General features: G+C 45.3%; 1 protein-coding gene across 1 annotated transcript in view; it reads right to left on the reverse strand.

Annotated features, from left to right (window-relative positions):
* LOC141113701 (cytochrome P450 3A24-like) overlaps positions 1-22,880 on the reverse strand; it is a 47,717-nt gene that overhangs the window by 4,788 nt on the left and 20,049 nt on the right. Inside the window, exons 9-11 of the mRNA XM_073606970.1 lie at positions 21,567-21,651; positions 17,706-17,866; positions 7,515-7,741 (exon numbers count right to left, since the gene is read on the reverse strand). Coding sequence (XP_073463071.1) covers positions 7,515-7,741; positions 17,706-17,866; positions 21,567-21,651 — 473 coding nt within the window. The remainder of the gene's footprint in view (positions 1-7,514; positions 7,742-17,705; positions 17,867-21,566; positions 21,652-22,880) is intronic.

A 22,880-nucleotide genomic window follows, 5' to 3' on the forward strand; every position in this document is an offset into this window, starting at 1 on the left:
CAGTCAAACAGCTGCATAGCACATGAGGTCTGGGTTTGGGGCTCTGGACATGAGACCCCTTAAAGATTGGCATACATGGTCAGAGGGTACAGCAAGGTGTATTCCTTTGGAAGGTACTTTTGATGTCTGGAGGTACGAGACTCCAGAATAAAAATACCTTGGAAGTAGCTTGGCTGTGGCTTCAGAAATCTGTGATGAGTGGGTTGGATGTGTAGTACATGCTTATGTGGTTAAAATTCTCTCGCCTGTTTTTCAACTTTGTATGGCTGGCCCATGCAAGGTTTGAAGCTGCTCTTGTGTTTTTCCCATTGTAATTTTTTCTATTGTTAAAAGTGAAGGCAGCATTCCGTCTGGTTGTTTTTTGTTTTTTTTTTGTTTTGGAAACTATGAAATATCTCCCTCACATTTGTATCTAAATGTTTGTCTCATGTTTGTCTCATATGCGACCGGTCTAAACTATGTGGCATGTTCACCAATGCCAGGAGCCTGGCGGACAAGATGGGTGAACTAGAGATACTGTTGTACAAGGAGGATTTGGATTTTGTGGGAATTTCAGAGACCTGGTTCAACAGCTCTCATGATTGGCTGGCAAACATTCAAGGGTATACCCTATACCGCAAGGATAGAGAGGGTAAAAAAGGGGGAGGGGTATGCCTATATATCAAGAATAATGTACAAGTGAATGTGAGAGATGACATCACTGAGGGGGCTAGGGAGGAGGTGGAATCTTTATGGGTAGAGCTCCAAAGGGATGAAGCTAAGGGGAAAATAATACTGGGAGTATGCTATTGGCCCCCTAACCTGAGGGAGGAAGTGGAGACGGATCTCCTATCACAAATTGGATTAGCAGCAAGGATGGGAAGTGTTATCATAATGGGGGATTTTAATTATCCAGACATAGACTGGGCGGAGGGAACCGCACATTCATTTAAGGCTCGCCAGTTCCTTAATGTCTTGCAGGACAATTTTATGGGTCAGATGGTAGACGCACCAACTAGAAATAAAACATTACTAGATCTACTGATTACCAACAATACAGACCTGATAACAGATGTGGAAATACGGGGCAATTTAGGTAACAGCGATCACAGGTCAATTAGTTTCAGTATAAATCACACAAATATGAGACATGAAGGGAACACAAAGACACTGAATTTCAAAAGAGCCAACTTCCCTAAACTACAAACCTGGCTAAAAGGCATAAATTGGGATAAAATATTAGGAACAAAGAATACAGAGGAGAGATGGGTTTGCTTTAAGAGCATATTAAATAAGGGCATTAGCCAATGTATCCCATTGGGTAATAAATTTAAAAGAGCGAACAAACATCCTGGATGGCTTAACTCCAATGTAAAAATGCATATAAAAGCAAAGGAGAAGGCCTTCAAAAAATACAAGGTTGAGGGATCATCCACAGCATTCAGAATTTATAAAGAATGCAATAAGAAATGTAAGGGTGCAATTAGGATGGCTAAGATAGAACATGAAAGACACATAGCGGAGGAGAGCAAAAAAAATCCCAAGAAATTCTTTAAGTATGTAAACAGTAAAAAAGGGAGGACAGACCATATTGGCCCCATAAAGAATGAGGAAGGACATCTGGTTACAAAGGATGGGGAGATGGCAGAGGTATTGAATTTATTCTTCTCCTCAGTCTTCACGAGTGAATCGGGGGGCTTCAGTAACCAAAACTGCAGTGTTTATCCTCATGACACAACACAGGAAGCACCTACATGGTTAACAGAGGACGGAATTAAAATTAGACTTGAGAAACTTAACATTAATAAATCACCGGGACCAGATGGCTTGCATCCGAGGGTACTTAGGGAACTCAGTCAGGTGATTGCCAGACCGTTGTTCCTAATTTTTACAGACAGTCTATTGACTGGAATGGTACCAGCTGATTGGAGAAAAGCCAATGTAGCACCAATATTTAAAAAGGGCCCAAAAAACATCCCTGGGAATTACAGACCAGTTAGCCTAACATCAATAGTATGTAAACTCTTGGAGGGGATGATAAGGGACTATATACAAGATTTTAGTAATAAGAATGATATCATTAGCAGTAATCAGCATGGATTCATGAAGAATCGTTCTTGCCAAACCAATCTATTAACCTTCTATGAGGAGGTGAGTTGCCATCTAGATAAAGGAAGGCCCGTAGACGTGGTGTATCTGGATTTTGCAAAAGCATTTGACACAGTTCCCCATAAACGTTTACTGTACAAAATAAGGTGCGTTGGCATGGACCATAGGGTGAGTACATGGATTGAAAACTGGCTACAAGGGCGTGTTCAGAGGGTGGTGATAAATGGGGAGTACTCAGAATGGTCAGGGGTGGGTAGTGGGGTCCCCCAGGGTTCTGTGCTGGGACCAATCCTATTTAATTTGTTCATAAACGACCTGGAGGATGGGATAAACAGTTCCATCTCTGTATTTGCAGACGATACTAAGCTAAGCAGGGCAATAACTTCTCCGCAGGATGTGGAAATCTTGCAAAAAGACCTGAACAAATTAATGGGGTGGGCGACTACATGGCAAATGAGGTTCAATGTAGAAAAATGTAAAATAATGCATTTGGGTGTCAAAAATATGAATGCAATCTATACACTGGGGGGAGAACCTCTGGGGGAATCTAGGATGGAAAAGGACTTGGGGGTCCTAGTGGATGATAGGCTCAGCAATGGCATGCAATGCCAAGCTGCTGCTAATAAAGCAAACAGAATATTGGCATGCATTAAAAGGGGGATCAACTGCAGAGATAAAACGATAATTCTCCCGCTCTACAAGGCTCTGGTCTGCCCGCACCTGGAGTATGCTGTCCAGTTCTGGGCACCAGTCCTCAGGAGGGACGTACTGGAAATGGAGCGAGTACAAAGAAGGGCAACAAAGCTAATAAAGGGTCTGGAGGATCTTGGTTATGAGGAAAGGTTGCGAGCACTGAACTTATTCTCTCTGGAGAAGAGACGCTTGAGAGGGGATATGATTTCAATTTACAAATACTGTACTGGTGACCCCACAATAGGGATAAAACTTTTTCGCAGAAGAGAGTTTAACAAGACACGTGGCCACTCATTAAATTAGAAGAAAAGAGGTTTAACCTTAAACTACGTAGAGGGTTCTTTACTGTAAGAGCGGCAAGGATGTGGAATTCCCTTCCACAAGCGGTGGTCTCAGCGGGGAGCATTGATAGCTTCAAGAAACTATTAGATAATCACCTGAATGACCGCAATATACAGGGATATGTAATGTAATACTGACACATAATCACACACATAGGTTGGACTTGATGGACTTGTGTCTTTTTTCAACCTCACCTACTATGTAACTATGTAACTATATGTTTTAGTTTCTTCATTGTTTGTATGTAGTATTATGTTAGAACCCAAACCCACTGCGGCGGCCCTCCTACGCGTCACGGCCATTGTATTTTTGTTGGAACGTGAAACTAAGAGTTACAGAGGGTTTTGTTGTTGTCGGTTTTAAGGAATGTCAATGACAATTTACCAATGTACAGGGATGTTGTATTGTTTGCATTCTTTGCATGGTAAAGATAAAGGATAGAGTAATAATTCTTGTTTATAAGTATCTTTTTCAGGTCATAGCTGTACACATGCATAAATACACACGCCTAAAAGAAAGTAAAAAGTATAATAGGCTCCTGTTTCATTGTTTTTTTTCTGCACCATTCTAAACCATGGGTCTATTCCTCCTGTTTGTAATGAGGAAGAAAATTTGTGTGTGTGTGTGTGTGGGGGGGGGGGGGGGTGCGATAATGCTAAGAATGACAATTTTCAAACTAGCAATACTAACCTCTCTTATTCTAACCAAGTTTGTGACCTAGTAGGACGACATTTTCCATGACTGTCTTTCTTTGATGGAATTTGTCTGGTGAAGGAGGCTTAACAAAAAACCTTTTTGTTAATGGTTCCAGGTATTACACCCCAGATGCTAAGCCACACATGCAGTGACACCACAGTCATCGAGTTCCCACATGTCTGGGTTATCTCCATATGAGGTTTGTTTGGAGGTCAACCAAAAACAGGGTTGTACTTTCCTCAGCAGCTGTCGACATTCTCAGCTGATGGGGTGGGTGCAGTCGCTGTAACGTGAACTTCTCAAAAAGGTCCACCACAGGGATCATGAGTCCCTCCTGGACCCTGACACAATAACTGGTTTACATTCTTTCCAACCTGGTGACTGGGTTGTTGTAAAGAAGCTTGAGAGACAAAACAACGGGATCCACGTCAGCCACTGCAAGAAGCTGCTCAACCACACCAAAGAATGAGGAGTATCTTGGTTCATTTATATTTTTAGCTTGGTGTATTCTCCAACTAGCTAAGAAAGCTAACAGGACCAATTGCTGGGTCTACTATAAATCTCCACCGAGCTTTAGTACCCCACTGATGACAGCGGTACATGCTATATATGATGCTCATATTGGTATGAGGAATTTTGAAAAACTAGTAAAAACTCCAGACACTTGTCAATAGAACTGAACAATACATTTCTAGAGAGTAAAATGAGTTATAGTTTTAACAATAGCTCTAGTTCTTGCCAATTTGGGTATTGGGACAACTAGTTAGCCCACAAGTGTGCTTCAACTTTAGTTTGGTAAAGGGGATAATTCTGTGGGAACCACCACCTGTAGGGAAAGTATAGAAGTTAATCTTACCATAAAAAAACAAAACCCGGCCTTTGTAATAACACCTCTAGACCAGATTATATCTGTTGGAATGAAGGGTGTATTGTTCAGACCGAGAGAGAAATCCCCAGTCAGTTCTGTTACTACTCAGAGCCTGTAACCGTCAGAAATTCCTCTTGTGCGGCTCTAACAGGCCCCTACTACTTCTTATGTGGTACTTCAGCTTATAAGGTAATTCCCCCAATGCAAGAGGTTCATCCATCAAGGTGAATCTCATCCCAGCATCTTATGTCACGGCCGATCGTGAGGATCTGATGGCGCGAGAGAAGGTAAGAATGGCAGGAAGAGCTATAAGGGAATTGTTCAGCAATCCCAACCAAGTCTGGGCATAGTTTCCCGCTTGGACAGGGTGGGGGATTGAGCTTATGAAACGATTGAACAATTTCTCATCCATTGTGGATGGGATGTTCAATGAAACCATTGAAGCTGCAAGGGAGATCCCACAGGAATAACGACAGATCAAGACCCTTCTATTACAGGAAAAGATGGCCCTTGATTATCTGTTGGCATCCAAGGGGGGGTTCTGTGAATTCATAGGAAAAGATTGGATGAGTGAACAGAGCCTGAGTAGATAACCACTCAGAGAGATGAGACCCCCCCCCCGAAGCCCAGCTCACGTATCAGACGCAGAGGATCCCAGATCGACTATTATTACAGCTCACCACGTCATGTCCTCCCTTTAAGTCATGCCTCCTGAAGACATGTCAAGCCGTGTTATGAACTCATATGGACTCATTTGCAGGTGTAAAAAGATCAAGATTCATCAGGGGACACATGGAAGCATATGACAGAGGAGGGACTGTTGTGGAAATTTTTATTAATGTATGTTGTCAGATGTCCCCTAGTGACAGTTTTGCTGCAATATGCTCATGCGTATTCGCACATACAGACGTCGGTGGAGGACCACTGGTTGCGGAAACCTTCCCATGGACATGGCAGATCTTTTTGCCCTTTAAGGAATGTTCACTTATGCCTCACCAGGAGACCGGCCACCTCATGGCGACTGCATCTACGCTCCTAGCAAACAGATTTGGGTGCATGGGAACCATAGCATAATCGTACAAAATTATGGCTTGCTGAGCCATGGTAGAGTATGGTTCGCACAATGATAGCAGTGGAAATGTGCACCCAGTCATGATCAGAGCCATGCTTGTAGTGTTCAGGAAACTACATGGCTCTGCACATGACCCTTTGCAAACGTCACTACTGCATATTTATTTGAATATATACATGTATCTGATTGGTTCTTTTGAAGGAATACAAGTGTCTGATTGGCTGATTGTGAAGCCACCACCTTCCTTTGTTATTCATGTTTTACAGTATAAATAAAGAGAGCAGGTCCTATTCAGGAGGATTTTTTGGCTAAGCTCAATGTGATACCAGTGTCTGTGTTACTTGGAGATATAAAAACCCGCTTTCCGGGCATTATACAAAAGAGCTATAATTGTGCTTTTTAGTGCAACTGAATTATTTGCTTATAGGCAAAGCTAATAAGCTAATAACTTTCCACAACAGTGTACATAGTTGTCCCAAAACCAGTATCTGTTTCTATTTATCCATGCTAGGCATCCCATAGCCCCCATCCCCATTCAAGCTATACCCCTCAATAAAACAAAACAAAAAAAAAAACAAAGTTCACTGACTGCTTTATGTCTCGGAGTGCCTGAGAGTGAATGCAGGGTGGTACCACTACACATGTGTAGCACTAACTCATGGTGGAGCTGCTGATTTAAAGCGGGTTGTTACCGTCACCTTGTTACCTGTAATTTCACCAACACCGGGTCTAGGGGTCTCCGTTGAGATTACTGCGAGGCAACGTAGGCACCAGTCACTTAAGTACTTTTTCAATGCTTTAATGGGGATAACTGGAAGAAGTAGCAGGAAAGAGGTAGAAGGAGAATTGCAGGGGTGTTCAAATACCTTTTCTTGGCGTAGCGTCAAGAAATTTAAATCTTTAGGATGAATGTATCCTCAGCTTAGGATTAAATTTTTGCCCGCCCGGATAGGTTTTCTCTCACTGACCTAGCAGCCAGAACGCAACACGAACAAAAAGTCTCTGCCACAGACTTTGGTGGGACAAACTCATACGATCCTCTGCCACAGGATGTAGTAGTTTTCGATGAACAGCAAACACAGTACCAGAACATTTAGGCCGACCCGGCAGTACTTGTGTGGTAGGGCGATCTAGGATGCGTCCTCCAAATGAGTCACCAGGCCCCTCTCCAGACCAGCGCTCCGCATGGTCCCTTCCAAGACGGGTCCTCCCTTGGATTCTTCTCAATTGTCCGGCTTCTTCCCGCAGGACAGACAGCACAGAACCATCCCAGCAGTAGCAGGCCCCAGACAGACTTCTGGGCCTACCCGCCCGGCTGCAGCAGCGTAACCCTCCAAGCCGGAGGGATATGAGATAGCACTCACTGACACATACCTCTAGGCCTGGAGGGCCACGAGGCAAAAAGCTCTCTGAAATATGGCGTCTGCCCCATAAATACCCTCTCCCAGAATGCAACTCGGAGGACCACCTCCGCCGAGTTATCTCTGGGACAGAAGAGCACTCATACACTTCAGCTTGTTGCTTTTCCAACATTGACCCACAATGACAACGACACCCACAGGCACAATGTGGAACTGCACGCAACACAACCAAGCTGGAACAGAGGCTAAATTAACCTTAGATTAAAACTGAACAATGCATAGCACAGATGATCCATTAAATGTACCTATAAGTGGTAGATTAGAAATCTACCAGCGCTACACATGCTTTAAAGAAAACCTTTAAGTTCTAGTATATGTAGCAAAAATAGGTTACCTTTCAGGTCGGAACTCCTCTGGATCAGCCCACAGTGAAGGGTCCCGATGTAAAACATAAATTGGGATCACAGTCACAACTCCTTCTGGGATGGTTACTCCATTGATCTCTATTGTTTTCTTACAAACTCTTTCAAGTCTCCCAGTTGCAGGGTACATTCGCAGAGTTTCATAAATCACCATGTCCAAATATTCCATCTGCATCAAAGCTTCATAAGTGGGAGGAGCCTGTGTAAAAATAAAACATTCTTAATGTGCCAGGACATGAATTCCAACATAGTATTAGCTATATATCAGCTTAAAGTAGAACTAAAGGATGCTAATAAAGACTTAGTGGAAACACAGTAGTACTGCATTCAACAATGCCTTAAATTACTGTATATAATAATTAAAACCTTTTAAATGCCTACCTCTGTGCACATTTGTTAACTGACTCCCATGTTTGTGCAGCTGCGCTGGAGTCTTGCGTACACGTCAAATATTACACAAATGACATGTTAAGCTGCATTTCCCAGCATCCTTTTAGACTCTGCTTCTAGGAGAGCTATATGATGGTCACGATATACTTTTCTTCTATCAGTGCAAGTCTATTGAAATCCATCCATCTGCTGAGGCTGAAAACAGTAGTCTCCCTAAAACTGCCCATACACTGATAGTTTTTTTTATTCATTCAGCCCCCAGCATGCAGAGGGACAAATCTCTTGCAGTGCCTATTGTATTTTGATGGTCGGTCCTGCTGGCTGTTAAAATACACAAACCGCGACTGTATCTGATTGAATGCATTCACTTTTGCCTGACAATTTTCCACTAGGTCCCTGCGATTTTTCAATCAAGGGGTAACAGGCAGGAGACAGCCAATAGGGCCACCCACTGAGCAAAATTTGGAATCAGACAAAATTCATACAGTGTATGGCAAGTTTAAAACTGGCCATAGATGCCTCATTTTTTTCAATCAGCCAGAGGGCTGATTTAAAAAAAAGAACGTGGAGGGCGTGGCCAAGATGGCGATCTGAGAGGACGCAGGTTCCAGAGCTCTGCTGGATATTCGTTATTTATCCTTACTCCTGATTGACTTTCATATTGTAAAACTACCCTGACTTGCTCCGGATGTCATACAGAACAAGGCACAGGGGGAAGAAGCTTTGTTTTCCGCCGTGTGAGGAGGATACAACCCCGTGAGCGGCTTCCCACGTGGCAGTCTCCCCCAGGCGGAGGAGGAGCAGACAGCTGAGCAGCGGCTTGGCTTTCAGGAAGTAATGGCTGCGATAGCTACATGTCAAGCTGCCCTGACCAACAAGATAGAGGCTGTACAGCTAGATGTTAGCCTCATCCGACAGGACCTAGATAAGCTCTGCTCATGGGTCTCGGAAGCGGAGCAGCGTGTGGGATTGACGGAAGACACTGTCACGGAGCATACAGCATCGATCTGTACTCTGCAGACAAAGGTCAGATAGTTGGAATACAAAGTCGACGACGCGGAAAGCAGGAACCAGAGGAACAACCTCCGGATCGTTGGCATGCCAGAAGGCGCAGAGGGGAAAAATCCCACGGTATTTGTCGAGGGGCTACTGAGAGGTCTGCTGCCGGCTGTGCAGTTCTCACCGTATTTTACAGTGCAGCGGGCACACAGGATGCCCCCTGTTCCAGGACCGCCTGGATCCAATCCCCGCACCCTGATCTTTCGGATGCTCAACTTCAGGGATCGGGATGAGATCCTCAGGGCAGCTCGCAGGGCGGGCGAGTTAAAATACCAAAATGCCAACCTGATGTTCTTTCCCGATTTTTCCCTTGAGACACAAAAGCTACGTAGATCCTTTGATCAGGTTAAAGTGGGGCTGCGGGCGCGGAACATTAAATATAGTATTCTCTTTCCCGCCAAGCTGGGGGTCCAAGATGGAGAGACTGTTAAGTTTTTCACTGCTCCCCGGGATGCAGCTGCCTGGTTGGAATCGCTGCCTCCTGTCCGTCAAGGATAGATAACAAGAAAAGTTTGCTTCCAGTCAATTAGTTCTCTGTTGTTTCTTACTTTTTGCCTTTGAAAGTTTTACTACCCGTAGAACTTGCTGTGAAACTTTGTCTGAACCACTCCAGCTGCACATAAGCCTTAGCTGCACATGAATGCCCTGTGCTATGACGGATTCTGTGATGCACTGGGGTCACTCTGTTTTCCAGTCACCTGCATGTGTCTGCATTGTTGCAGTGAGCTGATCCCTTACTTGGGCTTTGCTTTGGGTCTCGGGGCTAGTCTAACAGCGCTTATTATGAATACATGCCCTGTCCCTGCCTAATGTTAGCGTGGGTGTCCGGTTCGTTGTACTACAACATTTGACCTGAGCAACACACATGCAACAGTGAAAATACAGGTCTGATCCTGATAGAATAGCAGAAATGCTGCCCAACCTGTCCTACTGCCCCGATAAACTAATTTCTTCGTTTTTATTTTTGGGACAGAATATGATCTATGGTCCCTCAGATGCGCACGGAAGATGTAAGTGGGAATTCCGCTTTTTATGATTATTCCACTGTGGGTGAGGCAACAGAAGTATTTGGATTGGGCCCTCATGAGTTTGCATTGGCTGCCAGGAACTTGTCTTTCTATCTTAGGGAGTGACTCACGTGCTGCGGCTCTGGAAGCCTGGACCTCGTGTGTGTCATACCCCACAGAGTACTTGTGCCCTTTCTTGAAGCAAAAACTATGGGCTACTTCTACAGCAAGCTACACTATAGTTAAGTTATAAACTTCTGTTTACAGTTGAAAGGTTGGTTAGTAACTAAGCTATGTACCCCTGGGGTCACCCGGGAGACAATCTATGCAAATTTAACCAGCATCTCTGCTGCCCTGTTAGGTAATACCTCTCGCTATAAGCTTTCGCCCTCTATAACTCACTGTTTTTGTTGGGGGTTTGGGATTCTGATGCATCATCAGGTTGTGATGGTGATGTGGGGGGGGGGGGGGGGGGACTTTTTCTGCCGTTGGGGAAACTAGGGGAAGTTTTTGTTAACATATGTTTTAACTTGGAGTTGCTTTCTTGTACTTGGAGGGTTGCTATTTCACATGAGCACTATGTTCATATTGCTGTAATGCATGACTTGATCCTATGCTTAATGGGAACTGTACGATGGTTTGATTTTCTACCCTTGGGGGGCCGGTTGGGAGGGAAGGGGGATGTGCGGATCTTGTTCAATTATTTGCACCCACTAATCAATGGCTGATCTCTCTATCATATCTTGGAACGTCCGGGGCCTAAATTCGGCCACTAAAAGGTCACTGGTTTTTAAATATATGCAGAAATATAATCCCCACATATGTGTCCTTCAGGAGACTCATTTGATGGGCACACGTATCTTGGGTCTCCGGAGGGCATGGGTGGGAACTCATCTCCATTCCACCTACTCTAATTATGCTAGGGGGGTAAACATTTTGATCTGCAAGTCCCTTCCATTACAGATATTGGATGTCAGAACAGACCCGGGGGGGTAGATTTGTTATCATAAATGCCTCACTATATGACAAGGGGTTGGTGTTCGTGGGTCTGTACCTCCCTCCCCCTGCGGACGTACAACTCTTAAATGATATAATGCAGATTGTGATGGGTTTCGATATACAAGAAGTCTTTTTATTTGGTGATTTTAATATGGTGCCGTTGCAGGATCTGGACAGACTGCATGCAACAATCCGCCCCTTCTCGGCCTTGGGGAACTGGGCAGACACGTTTGCTCTCACTGATGTATGGCGGCACTTTCACCCATGTGGGAGAGAGTATACGTGTCACTCCTCCCGTATAGACCTGGTTTATGCTTCCTCCGGGGCGAAAGCGGTGGAGCACCTGCCCCGAGGGATTTCGGATCATGCCCCCATCCGTCTTACAATCTCCTTAGTCAAACCCCCGGGACTAAAATTATGGCGTCTGTCCGGATTCTGGGCGAAGGATGACAGAATACAAGAGCCAATGATGGAAGCTATTTGTAACTTTTGGAATTTGAATGGGGGCTCTGTTAATGCCACTACACTGTGGGGTGCCTTTAAAGCCTGGATAAGGGGGGAATATATTGCCCATATCTCCTCTTTGCAGAGAGAGGCCTTCCGGTCCCTGGAGGCTTTAGAGGGGGAGACTGCTAGGTGCAAAACAGAGTATATTCAATCCCCCACTGACACTAGTTACAAGATGTGGCAGAGGGCCCTTCGGGATCTCTCTCTACATAATGTTGAACAGACCAAAAAATCTATGTTATATTCCAAGCAGAGAGTATTTGAACATGGGAATAAAAATGGGCGACTGCTAGCGTGGTTGGCAAAGAACCAGATGGCATCTACTCACATAGCTAGTATCCGGAACGCCAGTGGACAGTTGGTGTCCTCTCCAGAGGACATTAGTGCTGGGTTCTTGGAGTTCTTCAGGGAGGTCTATTCTTCTAGGGCTCACTTCTCCCCACCTGAACTGAGGGAGTACCTAGATGCTATTCCTTTTCCTACCTTGTCCGAAGAACATAGGACTTCACTGGAGGAGGATATCTCTCTGGAGGAGGTCCAGACGGCTATTGGGGATCTACAGGGTGGTAAGACTCCGGGCGCAGGCGGTCTGCCTACAGAATTCTATTCTCAACACGCTGACCTTCTTGCTCCTAGATTGAAATCCCTCTTCTCTGGCCTCACGGAGACAAGGGCTCTGCCTGAGTCCATGGAAGAGGCAATTATTGTCTTAATCCCCAAGCCTGGTAAGGACCCACAGGATTGTGTGTCGTTCAGACCTATTTCATTGCTCAATGTCGATGCAAAAATATTAGCAAAGATATTGGCTAATCGTCTGTCGTCGGTAATATCCACACTGGTCCATGTCGATCAGACTGGGTTTAATGCCGGGCAAAGGCACCGATATAAACATTAGACGCCTATTTTTAAACATGTCACTAACCCATAGCACTGCTGGTACCCGGGTGATCACCTCCCTGGACGCCGAAAAGGCGTTTGACTCCGTAGAGTGGGCATATCTATGAGGGGTGCTGCAACTCTTTGGATTTGGCCCCAATTTCATACGCTGGTTCCAATTCTTAATAGAGCACCGAGGGCTAGGGTGCATACTAATGATTGGTTATCAGAATCCTTCCCATTGCACAGGGGTACTCGCCAGGGTTGTCCTTTGTCTCCTGGTCTGTTTGCCCTGGCTCTGGAGCCCCTGGCCATTTTGGTTCGGGAGTCTCGGGAGGTCCGTGGGATACAGATTGGCAGCTTGGAGGATAAAATATCCCTTTACGCAGATGATGCTCTGCTTTACCTGAATGATGCTGGCCCATCATTATCTGCCGCTCTAGTGCTATTCGATAGGTTTGGATTGTTCTCGGGCATTCGTATAAATTGTACTAAGTCAGTCCTTTTTCCTCTGGATAGTCAGCCCCAGGTCATGTGTAGTCCCGCACCGTTGCAATGGTTGTAGATTTAAAATATCTCGGGATAAGGGTATCTAGAGACGCCAACCAATACTATACCTTGAATGTGCTTCCCTTGCTAGGACTCCTGAGGGAAAAGTGCCAGTCTTGGTCCGGACTCCCTTTGAATTTACTGGGCCGTATAAATATCTTAAAAATGATCATCTTACCCAAATTTAATTATATTTTCCAGAACAGCCCGGTTTGGATACCGGCGTCATTTTTTCAGGAGGTAGATCGATGTATCACTTCCTTTATATGGAATGGAACCGTTCCAAGACTGGCGAAATCCACACTATGCTCACCAATGTCCCTGAGGGGTCTTGCCCTTCCGGACCTTTGGGTTTATTATTGGGCAGCAATGCTGGTCACGACTTATTGGTGGTTTGAGGTGAAATGATCTAATGCTGCGGTCTGTGTAGAAGCAGCCTGGCTGGGCTCACTGCAGGCATTACAAAATCTGGCGTATAGAGGAGCGGGGGCATATAGGGATGTTCCTACCCCAACCAGGGCGACATTCAAAACATGGATCATGGCCCGACGCAGGTTTTCCCGGGCAGATCGCTGGTCTCCGGTCCAGCCTCTCTGGGGAAAGCCTAATCTGCCCCATTTCAGGTCAATACCGGATCCTCAGGTATGGGCAAGATTCGGCATCAAGACATTGAGAGATATCATGCCTACAGGTACTTTGCTGATGTTCTCACAATTAACTAGGAAATATGATTTACCTGGGTGGATGTTCTTTAGTTATGCCCAACCTTGTCATGGGGCTAGAGCCCAATTTCCTGCACCCCCTACTTTACAATTAGACCCAGTAGAGGACCTCCTGTCCTGTGGTGATCTGAGGAAGCCTCTCTCTGCTCTCTATGGTACCCTGCTTCCTATTGATACTCTGAAAATGGATAGACTCTGGGAACAGTGGAAGGCTGATATCCCGGCATTGGAGAGGGAGGATTGGGAGGACAGTCTGGAACAAGGCCCCAAGCTGGTCATCTCTGCAGGAGACAAACTCATACAAAGTTTCTCCACAGGGTGTATTTTACCCCGGTACGTATGTCTAGAATATATTCTGATAGGGACCCACATTGTCCTAGATGTCTGGAGCACCTGGGCACCTATATGCATATGTTCTGGGACTGCCCCATGTTGTCGACCTTTTGGGCAGGGGTATTTGAACAGTTGAATGGTCGTCTTGAATTGGCTGTTCCTATGACGCCTGAATTAGCTTTACTGGGTATCCATGACGATGACCAAAGATTGCATCATAGCAAATTGCTAATCTCATATCTGCTTTTTTATGCCAAAAAAGAAATATTGTGTAAATGGACCTCCTCTGCCCCTCCTGATGTAGTCACCTGGGAAAACAAAGTTAATGCTGCCCTTCTGCTTTATAAGTTGACGTACATTAGTCGTGGGTGCCCCTGGAAATTTGACAAAATATGGTTGCCATGGACAACAATTTAATCAACTGGGTATAGTGATCCGGGACCCTTCTGTCTCACTTCTGTTTCCCTTCTTTCTCCCCCTCCTCTCCGCCCCTCCTTCTCTTCTGGTCTCCCCCCCCCTTTTTCTTTTCCCCTTCCCCCCTCCTCATGGGATCCAATACCTGAACACAGGATTGAGAAATGTACTTACTCCTGTATTGGAATACGGTCCACACTGCTGGCTATATAATTGTATATGTACCATGTGAAATGCTTATACTACTGTTATACATTGTGCCTTTGTAACAAAATGAATGTGATTCTGCTATAATGTATGTACTCTTTCCTTCAATAAAGCACTCCTGATTGTTAAAAAAAAAAAAGCGTATTCCTCCATCCACATAAGAGGAGGATCAGAGAATCCTCCTAGCTGAGACATTGGATTCTGACAGCGGTACTCTTTCACTGTCAGAATACACTGATCAGTGGCTGCAGCAGATCAACAAAAGTTTTCCAACATTCCTGTTCAACAAAAGTCGATCTAACAGTCAACTTCTGTCAAACGGGGATGACCATACATGAATCGAAATTTGGCTGATCCCTGCTGAACCAGCCAAATTTCAATCCACCTATGGCTAGCTTAACTGTAGATAAATGATTATCGTATCTAAGTAACCATTTACAGAGTTGCTGACAAGTCGTCGTTTAGTAGAGTAATCTGTCCTAAACCACTAGAGGCAAAAATCTGCACATAAAAACATTACAATATGTCTGTTCTCTATTTTATATAAGTAGTATTATTTTTTTCTAAACACAGGATGCAATGCTGTGTCTTCTTTGGGACACACACTTTAGTGTATTTAAAAAAAAGAAAAGCAAAAGAAAGCTTTATGATTTACCTCAGGGGCAGGCAACCCCCGGCACTGGTGCCGCAAGTGGCACTCGAAGCCTCTTTTGCCAGCACTTGACTCCCTCCCCATCAGCAAAGCAGCGCAGGGAAGTGTCAGTGAGACACTAATGCATTCCAATTTCAGAATTCCCCACGCCTTGCCTGCACTGAGGGGGAGGTTGTGCCCCCACAAATTGTAAAAGATGGGAAACATTGTTTGGTTCTCTAACTTTGCTGTAGCTGAGATCGTCAGCTTTTGTGATGGAGAAGAAATTGGGTGCAGTTCTGCTAGCGGGTGGTCCCTGTTTCCAGGAGGTGGAAAACTATCGTTGGCCACTGCTAAAGCTAATCACAGTCCTGCTAGCCCCGTCCACCTCTGAGAAGAAGATGACTCGCTTGGTTGCCACTACCAATCTCAGAAAGAAGGGATTTCACTGTGATTGAGAAAACCACAATCAGGTGACAGTTTGTGGAATTACTGTTGAGCTTCTGGAAACTTTGTTGAAATTATTCCGGAACATTTGCGTCACTTACTACTGAACCCCTGCACTCTGTGTCCCTTTAAGCCAGAGACAGTATTCAGTGCAATGAAAATCGCACCCAACTTTTCCTGTGGCGCAGAGCGCCGCACTTTTTCTCAGCTGCGAGGGCCCAACTTATGATCCTGCACACAGGCCCACTGCTTTCAGAAAATGCCCCTGACCTGAGCTCATCATTGCGCATCCATTCCATATGCTTGTATCTGACATCACATGCAATCACATGGGCTGGATGTGAGAGGTGGATCAGCAGGATGAGTGTGCCAGGATAGATAGATGTGTCTCATCCCTGCTTCCTTTCACCACTCTGCATATTACGCATATCATAGATAAGAAGAGGGTACAGCGATGGAGCAGATGAGCAGGAGGGTACAGCGGTGGGGAAAATTAGCAGAAGGGGTTCAGAGGTGGGACAGAAGAGCGGGAGGTACAGCGGTGGGGCAGATGTTCAGGGAGGTACAATGGTGGAAGAGATAAGAAGGGGCTTCAGCAGTGGGACAAAAGAGCAGGGGGGTACAGTGATGGGGCAGATGAGCAGGGGGGTTCAGTGTTGGGCCAAATGAGAAGGGGGTTACAGTGGTGGGACAGATGAGCAGGTGGGTTCAGTGTTAGGGCAGATGAGAAGGGGGTTCACTGGTGGGGCAGAAAAGCAGGGGGTGGTAGAGCAGTGGGGCAGATGTGAAGGGAGGTGTATTGGTGGGACAGATGAGCAGGCAGAACAGAGGTGGGGCAGAAGAGCAGGTAGTACAGAGGTGAGACAGATATGCAGGAGATACATTGGTGGGGCAGATGAGAAAGCGGGTTACAGTGGTGGGGCAGATGAGCAGATGTATTCAATGTTAGGACAGATGAGAAGGTGATTCAGTAGTGAGAGACAGAAGAGGATGGGGATACGTCGGTGGAGCAGATGTGCAGGGAGGTACGGTGGTGGGGCAGATGAGAAAAGGGGTACATTGATGGGGCAGATGAGCAGCAGAGTTACAGTGGTGGGACAGAAGAGCAAAGGGGTACAGTGGTGGGGCAGATGTGCAGGAGGTACAGTAGTGGGAGGGATCAGAAGGGGGTTCAGTGGTGGGACAGAAAAGCAGGGGTTACAGTGGTGGGACGGATGAGGGGGGGGTTCAGTGTTGGGGCAGATGAGAATGGCGTTCAGTGGTGGGACAGATGAGCGGGGGGGTTCAGTGTTTGGCCAGATGAAAAGGGGGTTCAGCGGTGGGACAGAAGAGCAGGGGGTACAGCGGTGGGGCAGATGTGAAAGGAGGTGCATTGGTGGGACAGATGAGCAGGAGGAACAGGTGGGACAGATGTGCAGGAGGTATAGTAGTGGGGCAGATGTGCAGGAGGTACATTGGTGGGGCAGGTGAGAAAGCAGGTTACAGTGGTGGGGCACATGAGCAGATAAGTTCAGTGTTAGGAAAGATGAGAAGATGGTTCAGTGGTGAGACAGAAGAGCATGGGGGTACAGCGGTGGAGCAGATGTGCAGAGAGGTACAGTGGTGGAGCAGATGAGAAAGGGGGAACATTGGTGGGGCAGATGAGCAGGGGGGGGTTACAGTGGTGGGACAGAAGAGCAGGGTGGTACAATGGTGGGGCAGATGAGCATGTGTTTACAGTGGTGGGACAGAAGAGCAGGGGGTACAGAGGTGGGGCAGATGTGCAGGGGGTTACAGTTGTGGAACAGATGTGCAGGGGGGGTACAGTAGTGAAACAGATTTGCAAGGGGGACAGTGATCTGAGGTGTGAAGGTGCATGAATTGGGGCTGATCTGAGGCATGAGTGCAGGATGTTAATTTCTCACTACTGCACAAGTGGTTTACATCATTTACTTTATAAAAAATCCTTTTTGTGATTGAGAGTGTGAAGTTGACATGTTTTTGTTTTAAAATCGGCACTCTCAATTTTTGAAAATATTTCACCTTGTTAGGTAAATGGGTCTCAATTTCCTCTTGCAGCTTAGTTTGGACATCAGGGTGTGTTGCGAGGAGGTAGGCCGCGAACATAAGGGTAGTGCTAGTTGTATCATAGCCTGCCATGATGAAGATAAGTCCCTGGGCCATGATCTCAGTGTCAGTCAATTCTATGAAAAAAGAACAGTTTTACCTGGTAATTATAGATACAATATTACATTGTAACTGCAGATACAAGGAGGGCTTGACACTTTTCAGTTTACATGTTAATGCACAGGAAGTAGAAGTGAAAGAGTGAAAATTGTGCATTTGATACCTGTGTGGATCTGCTTCTATAGACCTACAGAACAGCTTGTTCTGAAACCCCCTTGTACCTACAACCTAAACACAGAGTTTGTACTCAAACCTTACTGCAAACCAGCTTTTACTACTGCCATTAACTGTATGAATAAATTGCTATTTTAAGAAAATTTGACATACTGGTTTGTATAATCTTATGGTACCTTAAAAGTCTCCATGAATTATTTAAAGCCTATCTCCAGTGAAAACAACAATCCTCCCGTACAGTGGAGCTTCCCCAAAACTGCAAGATTTAAATGCTTGTTTATGGGCTCTGCATTGAATTTGATGACATCAATGATGGGGCACTATTCCTCCCACTGACACCAACGGTGTAATTTTTTTACTCCCACTGATTGCCAAGCCCATGACATTGTTTACTCCCACCAATGCCAGGGCATTTTCTTTTCCCACTGGCCACAGTTCGGCCCCCTAATGTTTGAAGGGCAGAAAACTGGCCCTTTGTTTTGAAAGTTTGGAGACACCTGGTATTTGTTTTAATATATTTTTTCAAGTGTAAAGTTCAAAATAAACCTATTACATATGTATGTATTTCACACTTAGTTATTAAGAAATGCCCATAGTAAAAGTAAGGAAATAATAACTGGCTAGAAGGTCTTCACAAGTATGCTAGTTAAAGCAGAACTTCACCCTCTTAATTAACATTGACTATTTTAATCTTCATGCTGCTAGCATTAGTAAATAGATAGGAAAGTATATTATATTTTCTTGTTTTAATCTTTTTTTTTACATTTCCTCAGTTACTTTCTGGTTTCCAGGCCTAGGCAAATGATATCATACATCCCCATTCTCAGCTAAGCACACCCTCCTGCCTGCATGCATGAACTAAGGGGATATGGATTCCAGGAAGTAAATGCTACATGAGTAATCAGCACTCAAAATGGCCACCACCAGAAATGCTAGGGGTTGTTTTTCAAAGTGATTTCTCAGCAAAATAAAGCCTAGAGACATGGATGGATGGGGGAGTTTGTTTTGAAAATTGAAGACGGATTAAAGCGGTGGTCCGCCCACAGCTGCAAAAATACTGCACCTGTTGACTTTTAATAAATCGGACACTTACCTGTCCTGGAGTCCAGTGATGTCGGCACCCCAGCTGATGTTTCTGGCAGTGTAGCCTTTCAGCTTCACGCCGGGAACCCTCTTGCGCATGTGCGAGGCTCCGCTCCTCTCTCCTACTGGCTCGGCGACAGAGGGAGGAGATGGGAGCCCCAGCCGTGACGTCAATACCTGTGGTTGAGGCTCCCAGAAGTAAGGAAAGACAGGTATGCTGTCGCCCCCCCCCGAAAGTTGCCAAATGTGGCACCAGAGGGGGGGAGGAGTACAATGAGCGGAAATTCCACTTTTCAGCTTAAAAGTACTCAAGGCAAAACTTTTTAAAATTTTTGATAGAGTGGAGATGGATTAGAACAGCTTTTATTGCTGTCTGAGTCCCCGTTAGAGAGAGTCACCCTCTCTATTTGTCCTTTATACCATTACAATTAAAAGTGAAAGTAAATGATAATCACAAATTTTGGGTTGCCCCCAGAAAAGTACTGGAGGGGAAATCTTCCAATGGGGACACTAGTTCTGGTGACCTGGGGGTCCCCAAGGGATTTCCTTAATTAACAGAGATTTACTCTCACTTCTTGTTTTGGCAACGAGACAGGAAGTGAAGGTAAATCTCCCCAATAGGACAAAGATAGCAATAATAAACCTTTCAGGGGTTATAACCCTCCCTTACTCTATCCAAAATGAAAAAAAAAAACAGTTTTCCCTATACTTTAACTACTTCCCGACCACCCGCCGCAGTTGTACTACGGCAAGGTGGCAGGATACCGCGAATCGCCGTCATTGTACGCCGGCTTGTTTAAGTCATATAGCTGAAGCGCGCGTGCCCACTGTGTGTGTCGCGGGAGTGCGCCCGCAGGTCTGGCGGACTCGATGTCCACTGGCGACCCACGATCGTGGTGTACAGAGCCAGATAAACTATATAAACAAGGCGGATCCCCGTTCTGACAGGGGACATGTCAGAGGTCTTCTGTTCTCAGTCATCGGGAACAGCGATCTCTGTCATGTCCCTGGCAGCCCATCCCCCCTACAGTTAGAACACGCTGAGGGAACACTAATGTTAACCCCTTCCCTGCCAGTGTCATTTATACATTGATCAGTGCATTTTTGTAGCACTGATCAATATAATAATGTCACTGGTCCCCAAAAAGTGTAATTTGTGCTCAGATTTGTCCGCCGCAATTTCTCAGTCCTGCTCAAAATCACTGATCGCTGCCATTACCAGTAAAAACATTAAAAATAAATAAATAAAAGTCCCTAAATCCATAACGTCCTTACATCAGGTGCCCCCAGCAGAATCCGCCCTTACATCAGGTGCCCCCAGCAGAGTCCGTCCTTACAACAGGTGCCCCCAGCAGAGTCCGCCCTTACATCAGGTACCCCTAGCAGAGTCCCTCCCTACATCAGGCATTCCCAGCAGAGTCCCTCCTTACATTAGGTGCCCCAAGCGGAGTCCATCCTTACATCAGGTGCCCCCAGTATAGTCTGTCCTTACATCAGGTGCCCCCAGCGGAACCCCTCCTTACATCTGGTGTCCTCAGCGGAGCCCCTCCTTGCATCAGGTGCCCCCAGCAGTGTCCATCCATACATCAGGTGTGCCCAGAAGAGCCCTGTCCTTACATCAGTGTACCCAGCAGAGCCCAGTCATTACATCAGTGTCCCCAGCAAAGCCCAGTCTTTACATCAGTGTCCCAGCAGAGCTCAGTCCATACATCAGTGTCCCCAGCAGAGCCCTGTCCCTACATCAGTGTCCCCAGCGGAGCCCAGTCCTTACACCAGTGTCCCCAGCAGAGTCCCAGTCCTTGCATCAGTGTCCCAGCTCGTTGGACACACGGGTGGAGGTTTGTCGGCAGCTCCATGATTTCCAGTTTCCCCGTGTGCTCAGTGGAGAGGGGAGGGGTCTCCGATCCGTGCAGCCAACCAGCTTCAGTGTACAAGAAAATTGTCTACTTTTACACTGAAGTGAGAAGCCGATTGGCTGCATGGATCGGAGGCCCCTCGCCTCTCCACTGAACACAGGGGGGAAAAAGACCTTGCGACGAGGATCCCAAAAATTGTGATTGTCCCTGGAAAATCAGGACTGTTGGCAAGTATGCATCAGGCCAGGAAGTGGATGCTAGAGTTTGTCTCGCCGCAAAAATGCCACTTCATTCCATCTCATGGCTGTTCTATGTTTGTCTTTCTTTATTAAAATACTCTGTGCCAGGAAACAACTAGAACCTGAACTACAAACACTTTCAATACAAAAGTATAGCCATTGATCTTATTATATCACTTTTTCTTTTTCTTTTTTTAGTTTAATGCATAATTGCAGTTGTTTGATGTTCCTCAACTAGATTTGTTGTGAAGACCTTCTATCCAATAAAAATTGCATTCCTTTTGCAGAAAATGTATAGTTAACTCCATAGTAATATGCAGTCTGTGGTGCTTCTAGTTCTCAAAATCTTATATAATTTGTTTTACCTTTGTAACCATGATTCTCCTCTTCTGATGATGTCCTATCTTTGGTCTGAGATTCAACCATGAGTTGCAGAAAATCCACCCGGTCCTAAGCAAAAGAAAAGAAAATAATAGTGGGTTGATATTTTATATCACATGCACAGAAAAGTTATTTTATGACTCAAAGAATAGCAACTTAAGGATCACCCAAATAAAAATGAGGCTACTGATTTGAGAATCATTTCTGAAAATATAGACCTCTGTGATACTGAGAGCAGAAACGGCTGTCAACAGTGCTCATTAATTCATACAGACATTTTCTCACCCTCAGAAAATCTTTCTATGAGTGGGAGGGCAGAAGAGGGAAAGATCAAAATACTACACATGTTCATTGTCATTCAGAAACATAGCAGGTACTGGTTTTTCATAACTGTACATCTATGGCCAAGGAGGTAGCCATAGCTTTTGGATAGCAGTTAAGATGTTGACAAACAATAAAAAAACTCCCAACCTAAATAGATATGTATGTAACACATATGAGTATACCTACAAAAGCCATCAACATCACTTATATCTCTCATGTACAAATGGTGTTCAAGAGATTCCAACATTTTCCCATGATAAGACTGCAATAGCTGTATCTAATTTCTTTTAAACATGCACAGATATGCAGACAGCAATCACTAATGGAAGTATTAGAAAAAAGAATCACTTTTAAATATTCAAAAAAAATCACTGTGCAAACAGAAGATGAATACAAAACTGCATCCTTGTTCTTCTACTATTGTTATTTAAAAGAACAATCCAGTCATGCATACAGCCAACTTAATTTGTTCACATCTTAAACCCCCCCCCCCTCCTCCCCAGCTAAATAACCGCTTACTGACTGTGCTATAGCCAAATGACATCTACAGTACGGCCATCCAGTTCTGGGACGGTGTCTATTGATGTCCTTCCAGAACCATTACCCCCCGCTGCGGCACGCATCTGGCATGCTCTGTGATCACTGTGTCCTTTGGGCACAGTTGATCACAGTTTGGAGTTAAGGGCCAATCACAGCGGCCCTTTACCATGTGATTGGCTGTGTCCAACCACAGCTGATCACCATGTAAACACACTTGCCGATTATCAGCATTTCGGTAACCGGTCAGTGTGAAAGTGGACATCTACACTGATAATCAGGGCGCTGATCATCAGTGTCCTGATTATGAGTGCTGACAATCAGTGCCCATCAGTGGTGCTAATCCGTGCCCATCAGTGCTGCAAATTAGTGCCCATCAGTGCTGTCAATAAGTAACCATCAGTGCTGCATATCAGTACAGCCTCATCAGTGCCTCC

Source organism: Aquarana catesbeiana, linkage group LG01, assembly GCF_042186555.1.
Source record: "Aquarana catesbeiana isolate 2022-GZ linkage group LG01, ASM4218655v1, whole genome shotgun sequence".
In the NCBI taxonomy this organism is placed as follows: domain Eukaryota; kingdom Metazoa; phylum Chordata; class Amphibia; order Anura; family Ranidae; genus Aquarana; species Aquarana catesbeiana.